The sequence below is a fragment of the Sabethes cyaneus genome, chromosome 2 (assembly GCF_943734655.1).
Source record: "Sabethes cyaneus chromosome 2, idSabCyanKW18_F2, whole genome shotgun sequence".
In the NCBI taxonomy this organism is placed as follows: Eukaryota; Metazoa; Arthropoda; class Insecta; order Diptera; family Culicidae; genus Sabethes; species Sabethes cyaneus.
Genome location: NC_071354.1, coordinates 200,099,218 through 200,115,083, shown reverse-complemented (window position 1 = coordinate 200,115,083; position 15,866 = coordinate 200,099,218). Strand labels below are relative to the sequence as shown.

Sequence of the window (15,866 nt, the reverse complement as noted above, 5' to 3'; positions counted from 1 at the left end):
CTGATCTTCGTGTTTACTTCTCTATTCAACAGCGTCTGGAAATACTCTTCCACCTGGCTGCTACCGTCGTTTTGTCGGTAAGCAGGTTGTCAGCACTATCATTGCACATCTCAGTCATGGCAAAATTCTTGCACCTGACCGTTTTGTAGAAACTCCGTATGTCGTTGCTGGCGTTCCTCTCCTCTGGACCGGTGAGCACGTGCTCTTCGTACTGGCGTTTTTAGACGGTGGGTTCTTTTTTCCACAGCTCTACCAGGACGAACCAAAAAGATTCATAGAGTCTCTTGGATACCTTGTTTATAGAAGCAGGATTTTTAGAGGAACGTGCTGCTCGAGCCAAAGATGCTGATACCTGAGGATTTTTATAGGAGAATCCAAGAGATGAATCCCAGGGAAAGCTATAACTCGGTACGGGAATCGCCTGCACTATGAAATAAGAACCCTCTGGATTCTAAAAGCAGAAATCCTGGTCTCTCGATTCTTTTCTCTGTTCTGACGTGTAGGCGCAGTAAGCTACACATATATGTTGAACTGTTGAGATCGTATCATTTATGAAATCAGCTTATTTGATACTTGCAATTTTGTAGGTAATTAACCCTTAGAATCTGGGGGTTCGCTGAAGGATGGTCAGTAAAGAATCAAATATTCACGCTGCGGCAGATCCTCCAAAAAGTCCATGAATACAGAATTCAACGCACTATCATTTCATTGATTTCAAAGTTGTGTATGATACCATCGACCGTAAAATCATGACCATTCTAACCTCGCAGGGGACTTTGTCAACGTGATGGTCCCTCATGTGGGCTGTACAACATGCCGCTACAGGATGTTATGAACGAAGTAACACACAGGCACAATCTTCAACAAATCTAGTTTGTTCGTCTGCTTTGCCGATGAACAACATCTGTAGTGGTGGCTGAACAAACTAAAACTCAAAGTAGTGAAGATTGGGTAGAAGAAAAATGCGTCAAGGTTGCACGACATGACTTCCAAAATAGAGCCCATAATTATTCGATGTACTGTCCTTGTAACGCGGATGTCTTTTGAGCAGCTAAAGACCGCCGTTTTTTGTATTAATTTACTGTCATGAGAATACAGCAGACTGGGCCCTTAATCTCAAAGGCCCGGTGGGCCCTTTGGCTCCCAGTCCGCTCTTACCCAGGTTAGCAGCGAGTCATGGCGGTGATTTCACTGCACGGTGGATCGTTGTTTCCTTACCTTAAAAAATAGAAATATTTATTCGCAAGATTTACCTTGAGATTTACGTCAAAAGTAATTCAACACGAATCAAACTGACAACACTGAACACTCTTAACTTTTCAAACGAGTGCTGAATTCAAAATAAGCTTTTCGGTGTGATGATGCCCTCTAGAAAAGCTTCATAAAAATATCCCTTGTTGTCAAATGGAAAGGACTCTGTGAGAAAGTAATGGCATTCAAAATGATTCAAAAGGAAAAATAATCGTTATCCGTGGAACGGTGAATAAAATTTAGAACAGTTTTTGCTGTCTAAATGTATAAATCACAATACAGTTATAATACTGGTTATTGTCATGTCGCTCAATTTCTTACCTTAACCTTAAAAAAAGATTAAAAATAGCCATGGCTTTTTATGTGAAAAAAAATGTGAAATGTGAAAAAAAGGCCAACGACACATGGCGTTCCCAAGCGGTCACCCATCTAAGTACTAACCATGCCCGACGTTGCTTAACTTCGGTGATCGGACGAGAACCGGTGCTTTCAACGTGGTATGGTCGTTGACGAAAGACAGTGGTTTGATTTGTGAATATAAAGTATTTTTATCGATTTTTCCAATACCGTTATAGATAATCGGACTCTTGATTTTGCATATGACTGCAACAGTAAACAGCCTGTGGAAAGTTCTTTTTTCTCAGTAGCGATTTGTTCTCTTTGAGTGCAAAGGCAAAATCTGTATCTTTTGCGCAAAAAATCGGTTCACTGATGACTTTAAATACAAAATCAGTCACTTATTAGGGTAACTCTGATTTGTAACTAAAGTTTTCGTTAGAAATTTTAATGAATTCTGTTAGTAGTCCCAAACTTAAAATTTTATTTCGTTTTAGTTCTTTTCCCTCGCATAAGTTATTTCGAAGAATACAGAAATGCATAATACAGTACAATATTCGTTCGTCATTAACGTAAAATCTTTATTTTAATAAGTCTTGTCAAGTTATATTCTAGTCTACATACAAAATTACACAGTACATTCGGTAGTTAAGTACATTGAAAAATACTCTGCCAATTGCTTTACTACGCTCTTTTGATTGCACTTTTCCCGACCATTGTTGTTCAATAAGAACGGGCGATTCAAATGAATGAACTTATCCTCCCTTTCACTGACACTCTATCGCTACACTCTGCTAACTAACTAAGCTATCGTTATGGCACCATCGTTATCAGCTTGAGAATCTCTCGTCAAGAAGTACACTTAAAACGAAAAAAACTAAAATAAATCAAACTTAAATAGCTACAAAAATGCGTAAAAATGATTAGATTAACTCATTGGTTGGTCTCCGTGGCACAAAAAAGACAATGAAGTAAAATAAGCTAGCCTAAAATGATAACTAAACTACAAACTAAAGTAAAAATTAAAAGACTAGAACGTTCTCGTCCTTTGTAAAATAGAAAAACCTAAAACATAACACGAAAATGAAAAGTTAAACTAAACATTGAAAAATGCTGTTTTCGTCGCCGTTTACAGAAAAACGTTCACTGACTGACACAAAAAGCATCGAAAGCGCTCGAAAAATGTACAGGAAAAAAGCGTTTCCGGATGCTTTCCGCTCGACAAATTTACCTCGCGGAAAAGATTTCCTCTTCTTTTAATTTTTGGTTCAGCTAGCTGTCTTGCAGCTGCTGTGCTGCATTTGAACCTAAACATGGTTGCTCATGCCAGAGTTCTTACAAAATTTACACCTAATACTAAAATACATTTTAAACGATTGATAAATATTTACAGTTTTCGTTCGAGCACCAACACTTTCAAAGCTTCAAAGACAAAAGTAAGGCACATGAGAATTCACAGTTCACAGTCTCGTGTCTTGCCTACAAATCAGACAAAAAACAAGTACTCAAATACTTGCGCGCAGGTGTACCTACACGAGAGTTGCGTGGGACAAATTTTTCCTAAACCTACAAAAGTGTACGTACGGTACAAATGCTTCGATTTGCTCTCGGATTGGCAACCGATTAAGCTCCAATAAATACACCAAATGACAAAAAACAAAAGTTACGGCGGGACTAAGGCATCGAAGAAAGGCTACGCAATGATGGCGTAATTTCTCGAGAACTCAAACCCGCTACTGCTGCAGCCACTGCCTTCACTGCCGGATGATCACTGCCGGATGAGCCCAGCTGGACGCGAGGGTCCTGATGGGGGAGACGATCTTCCGGCCGGCCGTAGTAGCTTTCGTGCGTGCTGGCCGTTGTTCGGATAACGCTGATTCGGTTGTCGGTGGCTGCCTTCTGTTGGGCTGCTGATTTCTTGCAGTTGTCTTCCAAAACTTCCCGTATCTTTGCTCGTACGGCATCCTTCTTCAGCTGCAGCTCGGTTTGCAGGGCCAAATCTAGCGGACTCGATAGGTGCTGCTGCTGCTGCTGCTGCTGTTGCTGCTGATGGTGTTGAAGAGGATGTGAACCGTACCCTAGCGCGTACGGACGATTCTCCAAACTACTGAGCGAACGATCCTTTTCGATCTTCCTCCGGATTTTGGCGTGACTCTGCTTGGGATGTTTGTTGGTTTTGTTCTTCATGCAGGACGAATCTTCGTGCTTGTAGAGGTATGACTTGAGGGCGAATGCTTTCCCACAGCGAGAACAGCAGTGCGGTTTCGTGTTCGAGTGAGTTTGGACGTGCGCCCGAAGATTCGACTTGTCGGCAAATGCCTTCTGGCACACGCTACATTTGAACGGCTTTTCACCTGTCGAGTCGATGGCGGCAGCAATGCGATCCAGATGGTTGAAGAAAAGCAAAAAAAATCAGAGAAGAAAAAAAACATATACATGAGCAGGTTGCTTCTCATTTTCGGCATTTAAATAACGCGGATGATATATATGCACAAGGAAAGTCGGGTGATATTTTTAGATCTCAAAAATATCGGCCAAAAATATTCGCATCACCGTCGCCGTCGTCGTCGTCGTCTGCCGGTCGTCAACACTTCAGCAGAGCAGCGGTTCAGTGTACGCATTTTAAAGCCAAGTGGCGGGCCAACCTACCTGTGTGGGTTCGAATGTGACCTTGCAGCAGCCAAGGACGGGAGAAGCACTTGCCGCAGGTCGGACACTGGCAGCCCTGGTTGTGCGTGCGGACGTGCATGGAGTAGGCCGGCATCGAGACGTACACTTTCGAGCAGTGCGGGCAACGACGAGCTTTCTTGTCCTGCAGCGATCTACAACGGGAAAAATTTCGTTAAAAGAACTAAAACTCATACTATTTGACTGCAACTTACCGATGAGTTTGTCGATGCCTGGCCAAATTGGACGAAGTCGAATACTTTTTACCGCACTCGGGACAACTGTGTACATCGTCTCCGGCCGAACCGATTTCATCGCAGCTGCTGCCGCTGCGTCCACCGCAATCGACCAGGTCGAGATACTCTCGTCCATTAATTCGGCCATGCTCCGCCTGGCAGCTTTCTCTACTGCTGCCTAAACGGTGCCCACCTTCTGCATGATTTCTTTCGAAGCTGCTTCCACTGTTCCACGAGAGGGTTCGTGACTTTTTCCGATCAAACACTTTGTGCGAATAAGAGTAGCTGGAATCTTCCGATTCCTCGGAGGCACATGAGTTTCTTCTGGCCGGAGGCTGTTCCTCGTTCGAAGCTTTATCACAACTGCTGTTCGTACTACTGCTGCTGCTGGTGGTACTGCTGCTACTGTCAGGTCTTGGGGGACTCGTTCCGACACCCACACCATCCAGCGTTCTTATCGTCGATGAGGTGTAATACGTGCGGCCATTCGCTTCGTACGAGTCATCGTCGTAATTTGATTTCTCATTTGCATCTCTTATCTTGTTGATACGCTGTTGCTGTTGCAATTTCAAATTTCGGTTGATCTCCCAATTTGTCTTCCATTTTTTCTTTGTAGCCGAGTATGACTGAGCCGGAATCGGGGACGGAGGCGATAGCATCGGCGGGTTATCTAGATTAGAATTTCGCCCTTCGTCACTATCACCTCGTAGCTGGGTACATTGATAAGAAACTGCGTGCTGATAGTATTCCGCAGTCGGATGATAAGCAGCTGACTCATGTTGTTGCTGGTGCTGCTGCTGCTGCTGTTGCTGATGTTGGTGTTGTAGACTGTAATATTTGATGGCACCAAAATGAACCGGATAGTGACTGGTGTGAAAGTGGTACTGCGGCGACTGATGCTCTGGCGATATTTGTGCTGCCGTGTTCAGCTTACCGGCCGCAATAGACACCTCCGCCAGCTGGGTGAGGTTGTAAAGTTCCTCCGGAACGCTGCTAGGCATTTCCTGAACCATGGCGACCAACAAAACGATCCCCCTAGAACAGAACAAAAATAAGAGAAAAAAATTATAAGCAATTGAAACAGCGTAAAAGCAGATCAACACACGAAGCTCGCCAACGTAAACGATCACGCTGCTTGTGCTGCCGCGGGTTGAGTCGCATCCCGGAACTAGAAGACGACCGTAAACTAATCACCCTCCTTCGCAGCTTACCGTGTAGCCGACGAAGACGTCGACGACGACCGTAAGCTAGCTGGGATGGAATTGCTTTTAGAGGTGAAAATCATCAAAGAAAATTTATGGGTTTCATCTGGCGGCAACCGTTGTCTCTGGCGTTGGCTTTTCCCCCTCTGCACGACGTGTCGTCGGTTGGGTTGCAGTCACGGTTGTATCAACTTATTATTTATAGACTTTCATAAACAACCACTCGCTTGCTCTCTATTCGGGAGAGGTGATTGCTCGACACGGTAGTAGGTAAAAATGGTATTCTAAAAATCAGGAAATGCAACTTTGTTCAAAACTGAACCGAACCAGAATATATGGACTGCAGTCGGTGTACCTATGAATTTTCCACAATTTACAACAGTATTTAATTCGAAAGATAAATTTCGAATAGCAGCTTAAGTGTTTTGGCAAAGCGCAAAAAACACTTGGAACGAATAATTTCTGCTTATTTATAAATGCTGCCGCCGTAAACCTTGCAACAAATTCGAAGTATGTGTTTTAATGATTCCGGTGTTTTCTTGGTTATTATATCGTATTTCATGGGTAGGTTTTATTTCATTCACGTGATATTTTTAATTTGTCACGAAATGATGCATTTTACAATCTCCTGGGCCAAGACCACTGTTGTTGGCGAACAATCTAACATAAAAATGTGAATATTTGTATGTTTCTAATATTTTTTTGAAACGATGGTTCTACAATTGAAGAAGGGACGGTAGGGGAAAGAAATGAAAATTTTGGTGAAGGAGCGGAAGAGCGGAAAGGAAAGGAGGGGGGGGGGTATTAGTAGCTACGCTTGACAAGTAGTCATTTTGACTCCTACCTTTTGTCCAATGCTGGAAGGTACATAAGTCGAAGCAAGCTATAATCTGAGATTATAACCGGATTCGAACCCACAACACCCGCCAGGGCATGTGGTTCGCTGGTGCTTGTACGCTGGTCAAGCTCCTCTATGGTTCAAAGGTACAAGTACCAGTGGGTTCAAATCCGGTTATAATCTCAGATTATAGCTTGTAGAATCATTGTTTCAAAAAAATATTAATATATATGTATGACCGCATTTCAAGGTTAAGACTAAAAACTTGAGATTAGTCTGTATGTTTCTATTTAGGATCTGTGCTCTGGATTTTTTAGATTAGAACATTTTATTGAATCAAGTGGCACCAATTCGATTTATAGTGTATCCCAAAAATTCCAGCAGTCTTTCGACCACAAAACTGGGGTGACATTGCGATTCTCGTTTCGAGTGATTTTGGTTCGTTTCGACCACGTTAAACGAATGGGCGAAACGAACCAAAATCACTCGAAACGAGAATTGCAATGTCACCCCTGATTTTAGTATATTGTAAGAACCCATCATAAGCTTGTTAAAAATCAAAAATCAACTACATTAATCGAAAGTAAACTGAGAAAATACAGTGGGCGTGGACCACCACGCATCGCATTATTCGGGGGACCACTGTATTTTATAACAATTTTCCTAAAAATATTTCTGTTTTTTTAATAATTGAACATCAAAACCATCTGTTCGTCCACTAGAACTTAATCAGGCTGAAGAAATAGAAGTAATTGCTCTATGAGCTGGAAATAGGTTTTCTGCCATACACCCAAAATAATTTTTACATCGAAATTATGGAAAAAGTTATGTGACTATTTTCCATCTAACTTTTCCCGTACTATTTATGTGAATTCATATATACTAATGCGTTTTCGTGAAAATCAGATAGATGTTATTGTATTTTCCAATCATGTTCAACTAAAAGTCACTTAACTCCCTGTAGAGAAATTTACGTGATTTTTCACGTAGAAAGGACGTGTGAATTATTTTGCGTGTGTATTTCTGTGTAAAATCCAGCGATGCGATCAAGCGCCCGTTTTTCAGACAACTTCAACCCACTAAATCGCTAGATAAGATATTTTATCCTAATTTTCTTTTTGCATAGCGATTTCAACGTCCGAATCTTGAATAAAAAATCCCATTAACCAATAGAATTATGAAGAAAATTCCGATTTAATCCACCTGTCGGTGAAAGGAACCTTTGTTATACACATGTCGTTTTTTACACGGGGGTTGCGTGGCGCGTTAAAAGAAAACAGCTTAATGAAACCGCCTTAATTCGAAAAATCTTGAAAAATAAATCACTTTAATTAAGAAAAATCGTCATAAAAATAAACCGGGTTAATTAAAAAATTGTCGCAGAAGCCCGCTTTAATTCAAATTCATCGAAAAAGCTATTTAAAATCCAGATTCACATTATTGCTTATAACTTTTAAACGAAACGGCGAACCGTATAATAATACAATAGTGATTTACAAGGTGATAACCACAGACAAATAGATCTAACACTATCTGTCCCGTCCTTCGCACGGTGTAAGAATCATTTCAAATTAATTGTTGGTTGGTAAAAGGCGCTTTTTAACGAAAGTTTTTGTTGATTTTTTTTCCCAAGAGTTATGTCTATATGATAACTGTAGCCGCAGGTCAAGTCTTTCGGATTATTGGGAACAGTATTCGCGATGAGGAGTTTGAAGATAAGTATATTGGACCGAAAGAAGTAGCGAAAAGATACACCGGTGTGATCTGCTATGCAATATATTTGTTACTAAGCTGCCGACTGCTGAGTGCAGTGGGCTTTTATCGATGGATATGCAAGGAGAAAAGCTACCTGAAGTCATTAATCGATTCGCGCGATCGGTTCTGATAATTATTAATTGAGACGGGAAAGCTGATTTTATGCATTCGTGCAGTTGGTCGTCCCTAAATTACGATATGCTTTAACAATAACCTTCTAACACTGACGAACTGACACGACACTTAGAAGAAAATCCTTTAAAAACCATCGTCCTGCACATTTTGCTTGCACACTAGCACCCTCTGTTATGCATGTAGCGGAGTAGCTTGCATTTGCAGGGTTTTATGTTGTAGGGTTTTGTACATTTGAATGGTTTTATACTAAAAACTCAAAGCAACACTTGCGCGCCGCGGTGTGGTCATGTTGCGAAAAATGCTTTTTTGAAAAATGAGTGGTTTTTGATTGGCCGATGGAATTATCGCGAGTGTCTCGTCGGTTTGTCTGTGCTTTTAATAAGCGTAATAACGAGCAAATCGCAAAGTTCATCTCCGAGACACAGAGGTGTCACACACACACACACACACACACACACACACACACACACACACACACACACACACACACACACACACACACACACACACACACACACACACACACACACACACACACACACACACACACACACACACACACACACACACACACACACACACACACACACACACACACACACACACACACACACACACACACACACACACACACACACACACACACACACACACACACACACACACACACACACACACACACACACACACACACACACACACACACACACACACACACACACACACACACACACACGAATTCCTCTCGATAACGGCAATTGGGTAACGGATATAGTAGGTATGGCGGCGGTACATGTTATGGGCAAGTTACAGGATACAGGAGTTAGTGTCCAACACGTGTGAAGGTTTTGTGATCGCTAAAATTAACGCGATCTTCACATGCAGCTGTTATACACCTCCCAGATGCAAGCACCAAGCAATTTCACCAAATGCAGGATGAACTTACCGCGGCGCTGGCTGGACGTGGTTCGATCATAATAATTGGTGAAGACTTCAACGCTTGGTCAGTCGAAGTAACAATGCAAGAGGGCGTAGCTCAGTATTTTTCGCAAAGACGGACGAGGATATATTATTGACGTAACCTTTTGCAGTCCGCAGAGATTGGTGGCATAAAAGAACTGGAGAGTTTGCGAGGCCTATACCCATAGCGATCATCAGGCGATTCGATATAGCATTGGCCAACCAAACTCAACGGCAATCAGGCGGTCACAAACTTGGGACTTGGGATCTTCCACAAAAGTGGAAGATAAAAGTCTTTAAGAAGGATCTCTTCGTGGAAGCACTACGAAGTACGAACAGTTAGTGGTTCTGCAGTGCTGAACGCGGACGAATTGACAGAGTTGTTAGCGAGGGCATGAGACATTACCATGCCCAGAGAACTGCAACAAAGAAACAATTGGTGTCCTGCTTACTGGTGGAACGTTACGATTAGCACGCTCCGTGCAAGCTGTCTTAGAGCCAGAAGGCTCGTCCAGAGACCAAGAACAGACGAAGACAGAGAAGCCACGCAAAGAAGTGTTCCGAATTGCTAGAGCTGCGCTGAAGCGGGAAATAAAACGCAGCAAATCCCGGTGTGCCCGGACAAGCAAAAAGTAATTGTTGAGGTACTTTTTCCGGAGCATCCACCAACGGTCTGGCCACCCACGCCATACAATGAAGAGGATTTCGTTGGTACTCTTGTCTCCAATGTAGAGCTTTTATCAGTGGCAACAGAGCCAAAGTTCAATAAACCGCCCGAAACGGATGGAATCCCCAATATAACCTTGAACGCGGCAATCCAGTCTTTTCCTGACACGTTCAGAGTGGTGATGCAGAAATATCTGAATGAAAGGATAGATGAAAGATACAAAACCTTTTGTTGATACCAAAATCAGGTAAACCCGCGGGAGATCCAACATCGTATAAGTTTATCTGGTTGTTGGATGCGCTCGGGAAATTTCTGATCAATTTTGAGAGTAGCCGTCGAAAGCGCAATTCGGTTTTCGAAGAGGAAAATCAACAGTAGATCGTATGAATAAACGAGTTTGCTTTACTTTTTCCATAAGGTTTACACAGGAAAAGCAAAGCAAACTGTTTTATTCATACGGCCTAGTAGATACAGTTAGGGTAGTGCTCGAGATAGCTGGAAAAGAGAACGGAATCTAAACAGAATCGGAGGGGTAATCACACCATTGTGCCGTGATAACAATAGAACTAAGAATGCCTTTAACAGCGCTAGTTGCGATGCTATCGAATCTCTACACTGAATGAGAGTTACTACGTGTACAGAATCTGAAGCAGCTATTTCCAAAACCGAGTACTGGTTTATGAGACGAGCGTGGGACCCAAATCTATTAAGGTTACAACATGAGTTCCTCAAGGATAAATTCTTGGTCCAACACTATATGGAATGCAATTTACGACGGGGTACTAACGCTAAAGCTTCTAAAAAGTGTGAATGACGTATCCAGACGTATCCAGGCAAACATGCGTATTCAGATAGAATAATATTATAACTGAACTGTAGTTGTAGCGCACTTTTTCAACACAGATATCAAATTCGCTTAGGTTTAATCGTCTCGCCACAAGGAATTTGCGTTCTGTTGGAATAAGCAACTTTTGTCATTTTTTCTGGCACACTTCCTTAACACAGACATCAAATTGGTCTAGGTTTAATCGCGGTCGTTAGAAATTTTGTTGGGACAAGCACCCCTATTCTGTATTTCGAACGATCCTTTATTTCGTTCGACTTGTTTCGAACGAGATGTTTTGCCCATTTGATTTTGCTGGCGAAAATTTCGTTCGAAAAAACTTTCGTTCGAAATACCAATTCGTTCGAAATATAGAATAGCGGTGAAGGAGACTTTATTACTCTTTCTGGCGCGTACTTCCCAAGCAAAGATATCGAATTGGTCTAGGTTCAATCGCGGTGTTTGTTGCGGTTCCAGTTTGACAATGTTTCATTATTTTCAATTTTTCAATAGTGCGCATATCAATCATTAATTTTCTTTATTAGAGTGAATGCGTAGATTCTCCGATCGATTGGCGCAAAAATATTTAAAATCGATCGGGAAACTGCTAAGCTATTAGCGCTCAAAATGTTTCATTTTTTCGTGACGCTCGCATTTTTAGATTTTTGGGAATACCCCCTATACCAGCTACCTTCCTGACAGACGTAGTCCTACGTCAAGACAGAAAAAATGGGCGAAAGAAAAAAGGAAAACGTAGGGGACACAAAAAGAATACGGGAAAAACGAGAAGGAAAGGAGATAAAAATAGTTGAAACACTACGAAAACTGGAAACGAAAAGAAAAGGGTGCGAGAAGCGAAAAGACTGAAAACGGGAAAGAAAATAACAAAATATCAGTGAAAGACATGAGAAAAAGAGGACTAAAACTTAGAAAAACTGGAATAGGAAACGAAGAAAAACGAAAACGGGAATGAAGCAGAAAACACGCAACATAAAAAGCGAAAAATTAGGTGAAAAGAGGAAATACGGATGGAGAGTGGGAGCAAAAACTAAGAAAACCGTACAAAAAAGGAGAAAAAACGAAACAAAAATAGGACTGGAGAAGAGAAAAGACCGAACTGAGTGTACGCAAACAAGGTTAAAAATATGGTGGAAAATAAGGGGCTGGTACCGAACGGCCGAAACACAAATGGCCGAAATTCAAATGGAAGAATTTCAATAGTCACAGTCACAGAAGGTCGAATCACGAAAGGCCGAATCACGAAAGGCCGAAATTTTTCGAAATGCCTAAATAACTACTCAGTAAAAAACCATGAATTGGCAAGTAGTTAACAGATAACAAATAACTTAATCAAACAAAAAACAAACTACTACTATAAAACAAACAAGACATGCTTTACGAACGCCTTAGTTTAGCGCTTAATAAAAGCGCAACTGCGTCAACAAAATTTTTGCTGCTCATTTTGTGAGCTTTAACACATTTCGAGTAGATTTTTTCGTCTATTTCTTGCCGCGAATTCGGAACATCCCCCTGAAGAATTCTAAGGATGTTCCCCTCTATCGCCTTTTGCTCCACCCGCAGCTCTGTGATGATCCTGGTCATTGACAGGTGATTGGAACCAACAATGGTTGTCCATCGTTGGTGCCATGCTTCCAAGCTGTTTGTGGTCCGCGGTAGCTTGTCAATGACAGGCCTAAAATTTGACCACAGAGTGGGGTGAAACAATGGCCTGTTGTTCCGGTTCCTCCCACTTATGTAAGTGTTCCGAAAATATGTAAATTCTTCAGGCATCGTTCCTTCCATCGCGTCGTACGCCTCCTGTATCCGATTTTGCGGTAGAAATGACAAAGCCTAGAATTTTTATTACATTATAAAAACATCAAATAAAAGTACTTTATCAACAAACCTGCAGCCGTTTTACCACCATGAATATGTCTGCGTTGCTCGAGTAATGTTGTTTTAGTCCTATGCTGCTATGTGCGGTCAACAAAGATGGACACGGCGGGATATTGAATGAAATATTTCGGCCGCTTTAGTAATAGGGCGATAAACTTGTAGTTTACTGCATTCACTTCTTTATGAAAATCCATGACAGTAAGAATAAGATTACAATTATAATATAAGCATATATCTACGAAAGATAATTTTTATACTGGTTTTTACTTAATATTTCTTGATTATAAATACATCTTCATTATAAGGTGCGAGACGTATTTACCGTGTTAGTAGCAAATGTTTCCTAGATGATTCAGGGCGAGACGGCCGTAGGCCGCGAGTGTGCGCCGGTAACCCGCCGTCGAAAGCGCCGGCCACTGCGGGAGGGGGGGTCACTACTACTATTTAGGTGCATGCATTTTCCTAAGTTTACTGTCTATTAGGGATTATCCCTTAGTTAAGTCCGAACGAGCGGCAGTGAGTAAGGACAGCATGTACCCAACGTTTGCGCAGGTTGAAGACTATGAATATTTTTGGTCGAATATGACATTCGGCCATTCGTGTTTCGGCCATTTGTGATTCGACCATTCGTGATTCGACCTTTTATGATTCGGCCATTTGATATATTATGCCATTCGTTATTTCGGCCATTCGTGATTCGGCCATTTGTGTTTCGGTCATTCGTAGGTAATCCGAAAATAAGGTGGTAATCGTGCATCTCAGGGAAGGTGAAAAAGAGACAGCAAACGAAAGTCGAACAATTGAAAATGCGAAAGATTTAAGCTCTCTCAGGGAACGATACGTGGATTGAAAATACTACTACAACACCATTACCAGACTATCTGGAACGAAGTTGGAATCTGGAATCTGAAGTTGGGGCAATTTTAAGTCATTCTTTGTAAGGAAAGGTCCTAACGATTTGCAGTCTTCTGCAAAAACGTGTATTTTGAGTCCTTCAATAATCGCCTAGAACCATATATTCCTGTAAAATGCAACCAATATAAGTTAAGTGTGAAAAACTAATTTTTAAAGAATTTCCAAGGAAAATGCTCTATAGCTCTGCACTAGAGATAGAGATAGAAATGTCATTTCTTTGGCAAAGTTGTTTACTTTCATATTTTCCATAACTTTGCCGAAGAAACCATGTGTCTATATACTAACACAAAAAATGGGCGTGTATCGAGCCTTTCGCGAACGCGAAACACATAAAACGTATGCTTGCCGTACTCTCATTTGGGTGGTTAGGGACAAGCGGAACTCATACAAGTTTATAGTACTCGACTTAAGCTATAAGATGAAGCGCTGATTTCATAAATCTGCTTGCCCCATTTTACCCCATAGGCTCGTAAAGCTATGGAAATTTAAAGCTTGAATATGCGATAACTCAGCAAGCAAGGTCCAAGAGATTTATGGTCTTCTGCAAAAACGTGTATTTTGAGAGCTTCGATAATTGCCTAGACGATTGTATTCTTGTAAAATGCAACTAACAAAAGCTAAGTATGAAAAACCAATTTTTGAAGAAGTTTTAAAGAATATGCCCTATAGTTCAGCATTCGATAAATATAGAAATTTTATTTATTCAGAAAAGTTGCTTGTTTTTACAATATTTACAACTTTGCCAAAGAACCTATGTCTATATTTCCTAAAACGAAAAAGTTATTTTTTATTTTCATTATAGTAAGCAATGACGAACTTTTGACAGTTTTAGATTAAGGGGGATATTCATACGAAAAAGTGTTTAAGACCATAAATGATAAAATGAAAGCAAAAGACACTAGGGAAAAAGTTCCGCTTTTCGCCCTTTTGGACCACTGTGCACTGGGGTGTTCTGCCATCTTTGTGGAATTTACTTTAAAAACATTCTTATTGTGCAACCTGAAATTTCGATGTTTTTAATCTAATCGGCCGGTATTTTTGGCGATAAGCAAATTCCAATTTTGGTTGAAATCGCTGATGGCCGATTCCATTTTTTCCGATTTTCTTGCCCACTTGAGATGGAATGCCCCTTATGAAAAGGGGAACGTATGTTTGTATGTTCCGTCATAACTCTAGAACGCCTGGAGGGTTGTTCATCAAACTTGGCACGCATGTTCCTTGACATAAAAGAATCAGCGCAGGGGGGTTGACAAAAGGAGGAGACAATCTCTTACAAGGGGGAAGGAAGGTTTAAATATGTAAAGAGTTGCGTTGTTCTTACTTTTGGAATGATAGCAGTTGTAAAAGTAGCGGGACGACAAGAACGGATTTTTGAAAGGGGGGAACAGGATGGCCGTTAACAAGGTGACGTTTCAAAAACGTAAAAAAAGGCTTTGTCTCCCTTCATAGGGATTACCTAAAAGAAGCCATATACAAGTGGCTGCGGGACAACAGGAGGGGAGCGGACAAAGGGAGTAAACACATTCAAATGAAGAAAAATGGGGTTATTTCTAGCAATATGAGAATTTTCGTTACATTAACAAATACAAGAGTGACAAAGGGGCTTCGAGCAAGATCGGGCAATCAGCTAGTTTCACAGACAATCGGACTTGAGATTGGTTATGAAATTGGGCTTGAAACTGGATTAAATTACTTATCGCAAAAATACCGGGCGAACAAATTAAATTTATCAGACTTCCAGGTTATACCTTAAGAAATTAGTTTATTTTGAAATATATCTTTTAGAGAAAGTAGGGCACGCCAGTGGTAGCCACCGAGTAATTAAAAATGAATTAGTTCAGCTAATTTTCTGTACATCTGTACACGAAAACCAATTTTGGGAAAATATTCTAAAAGGATTTTATGTAAATTTCACCTATGTAATAGTTATTTCAACGAATTAATTAATTTGTGTTGGTTAGACGGTTAGGATTGGTTGCGGAATTGGCATTGCCCAGATACACCTTCCTGTAAACTGACATTTGGGTTCATTAGCATGACACTTAAAAACAGCACGCTCAGCACAGCATCCCGAATCCATCGGAATCCAGTGGGTGCTACTCCGTTCGTCGCCCGAATGAATTCGAAAAGTTGCTCAACATTGCTTGTAAATGTTTCTTGTTAAAATTTCAACGAAATAAAATTA

At 41.1% G+C, this 15,866-nt stretch overlaps 1 protein-coding gene and 1 non-coding gene across 2 annotated transcripts in view; both read right to left on the bottom strand.

Moving 5' to 3' along the window:
• Positions 1-1,643: 1,643 nt before the first annotated feature.
• LOC128738990 (5S ribosomal RNA) lies at positions 1,644-1,762 on the bottom strand. The gene has a single exon (XR_008412137.1). It is a non-coding gene; the product is annotated as a 5S ribosomal RNA (ribosomal RNA).
• A 1,278-nt stretch (positions 1,763-3,040) lies between these two features.
• LOC128736538 (oocyte zinc finger protein XlCOF22) overlaps positions 3,041-15,866 on the bottom strand; it is a 36,654-nt gene continuing 23,828 nt past the window's right edge. The window contains exons 2-5 of the mRNA XM_053831021.1: positions 4,470-5,525; positions 4,237-4,409; positions 3,318-3,941; positions 3,041-3,066 (exon numbers count right to left, since the gene is read on the bottom strand). Of these exons, the coding sequence (XP_053686996.1) occupies positions 3,041-3,066; positions 3,318-3,941; positions 4,237-4,409; positions 4,470-5,503 (1,857 nt within the window). The 5' untranslated portion in view covers positions 5,504-5,525. The remainder of the gene's footprint in view (positions 3,067-3,317; positions 3,942-4,236; positions 4,410-4,469; positions 5,526-15,866) is intronic.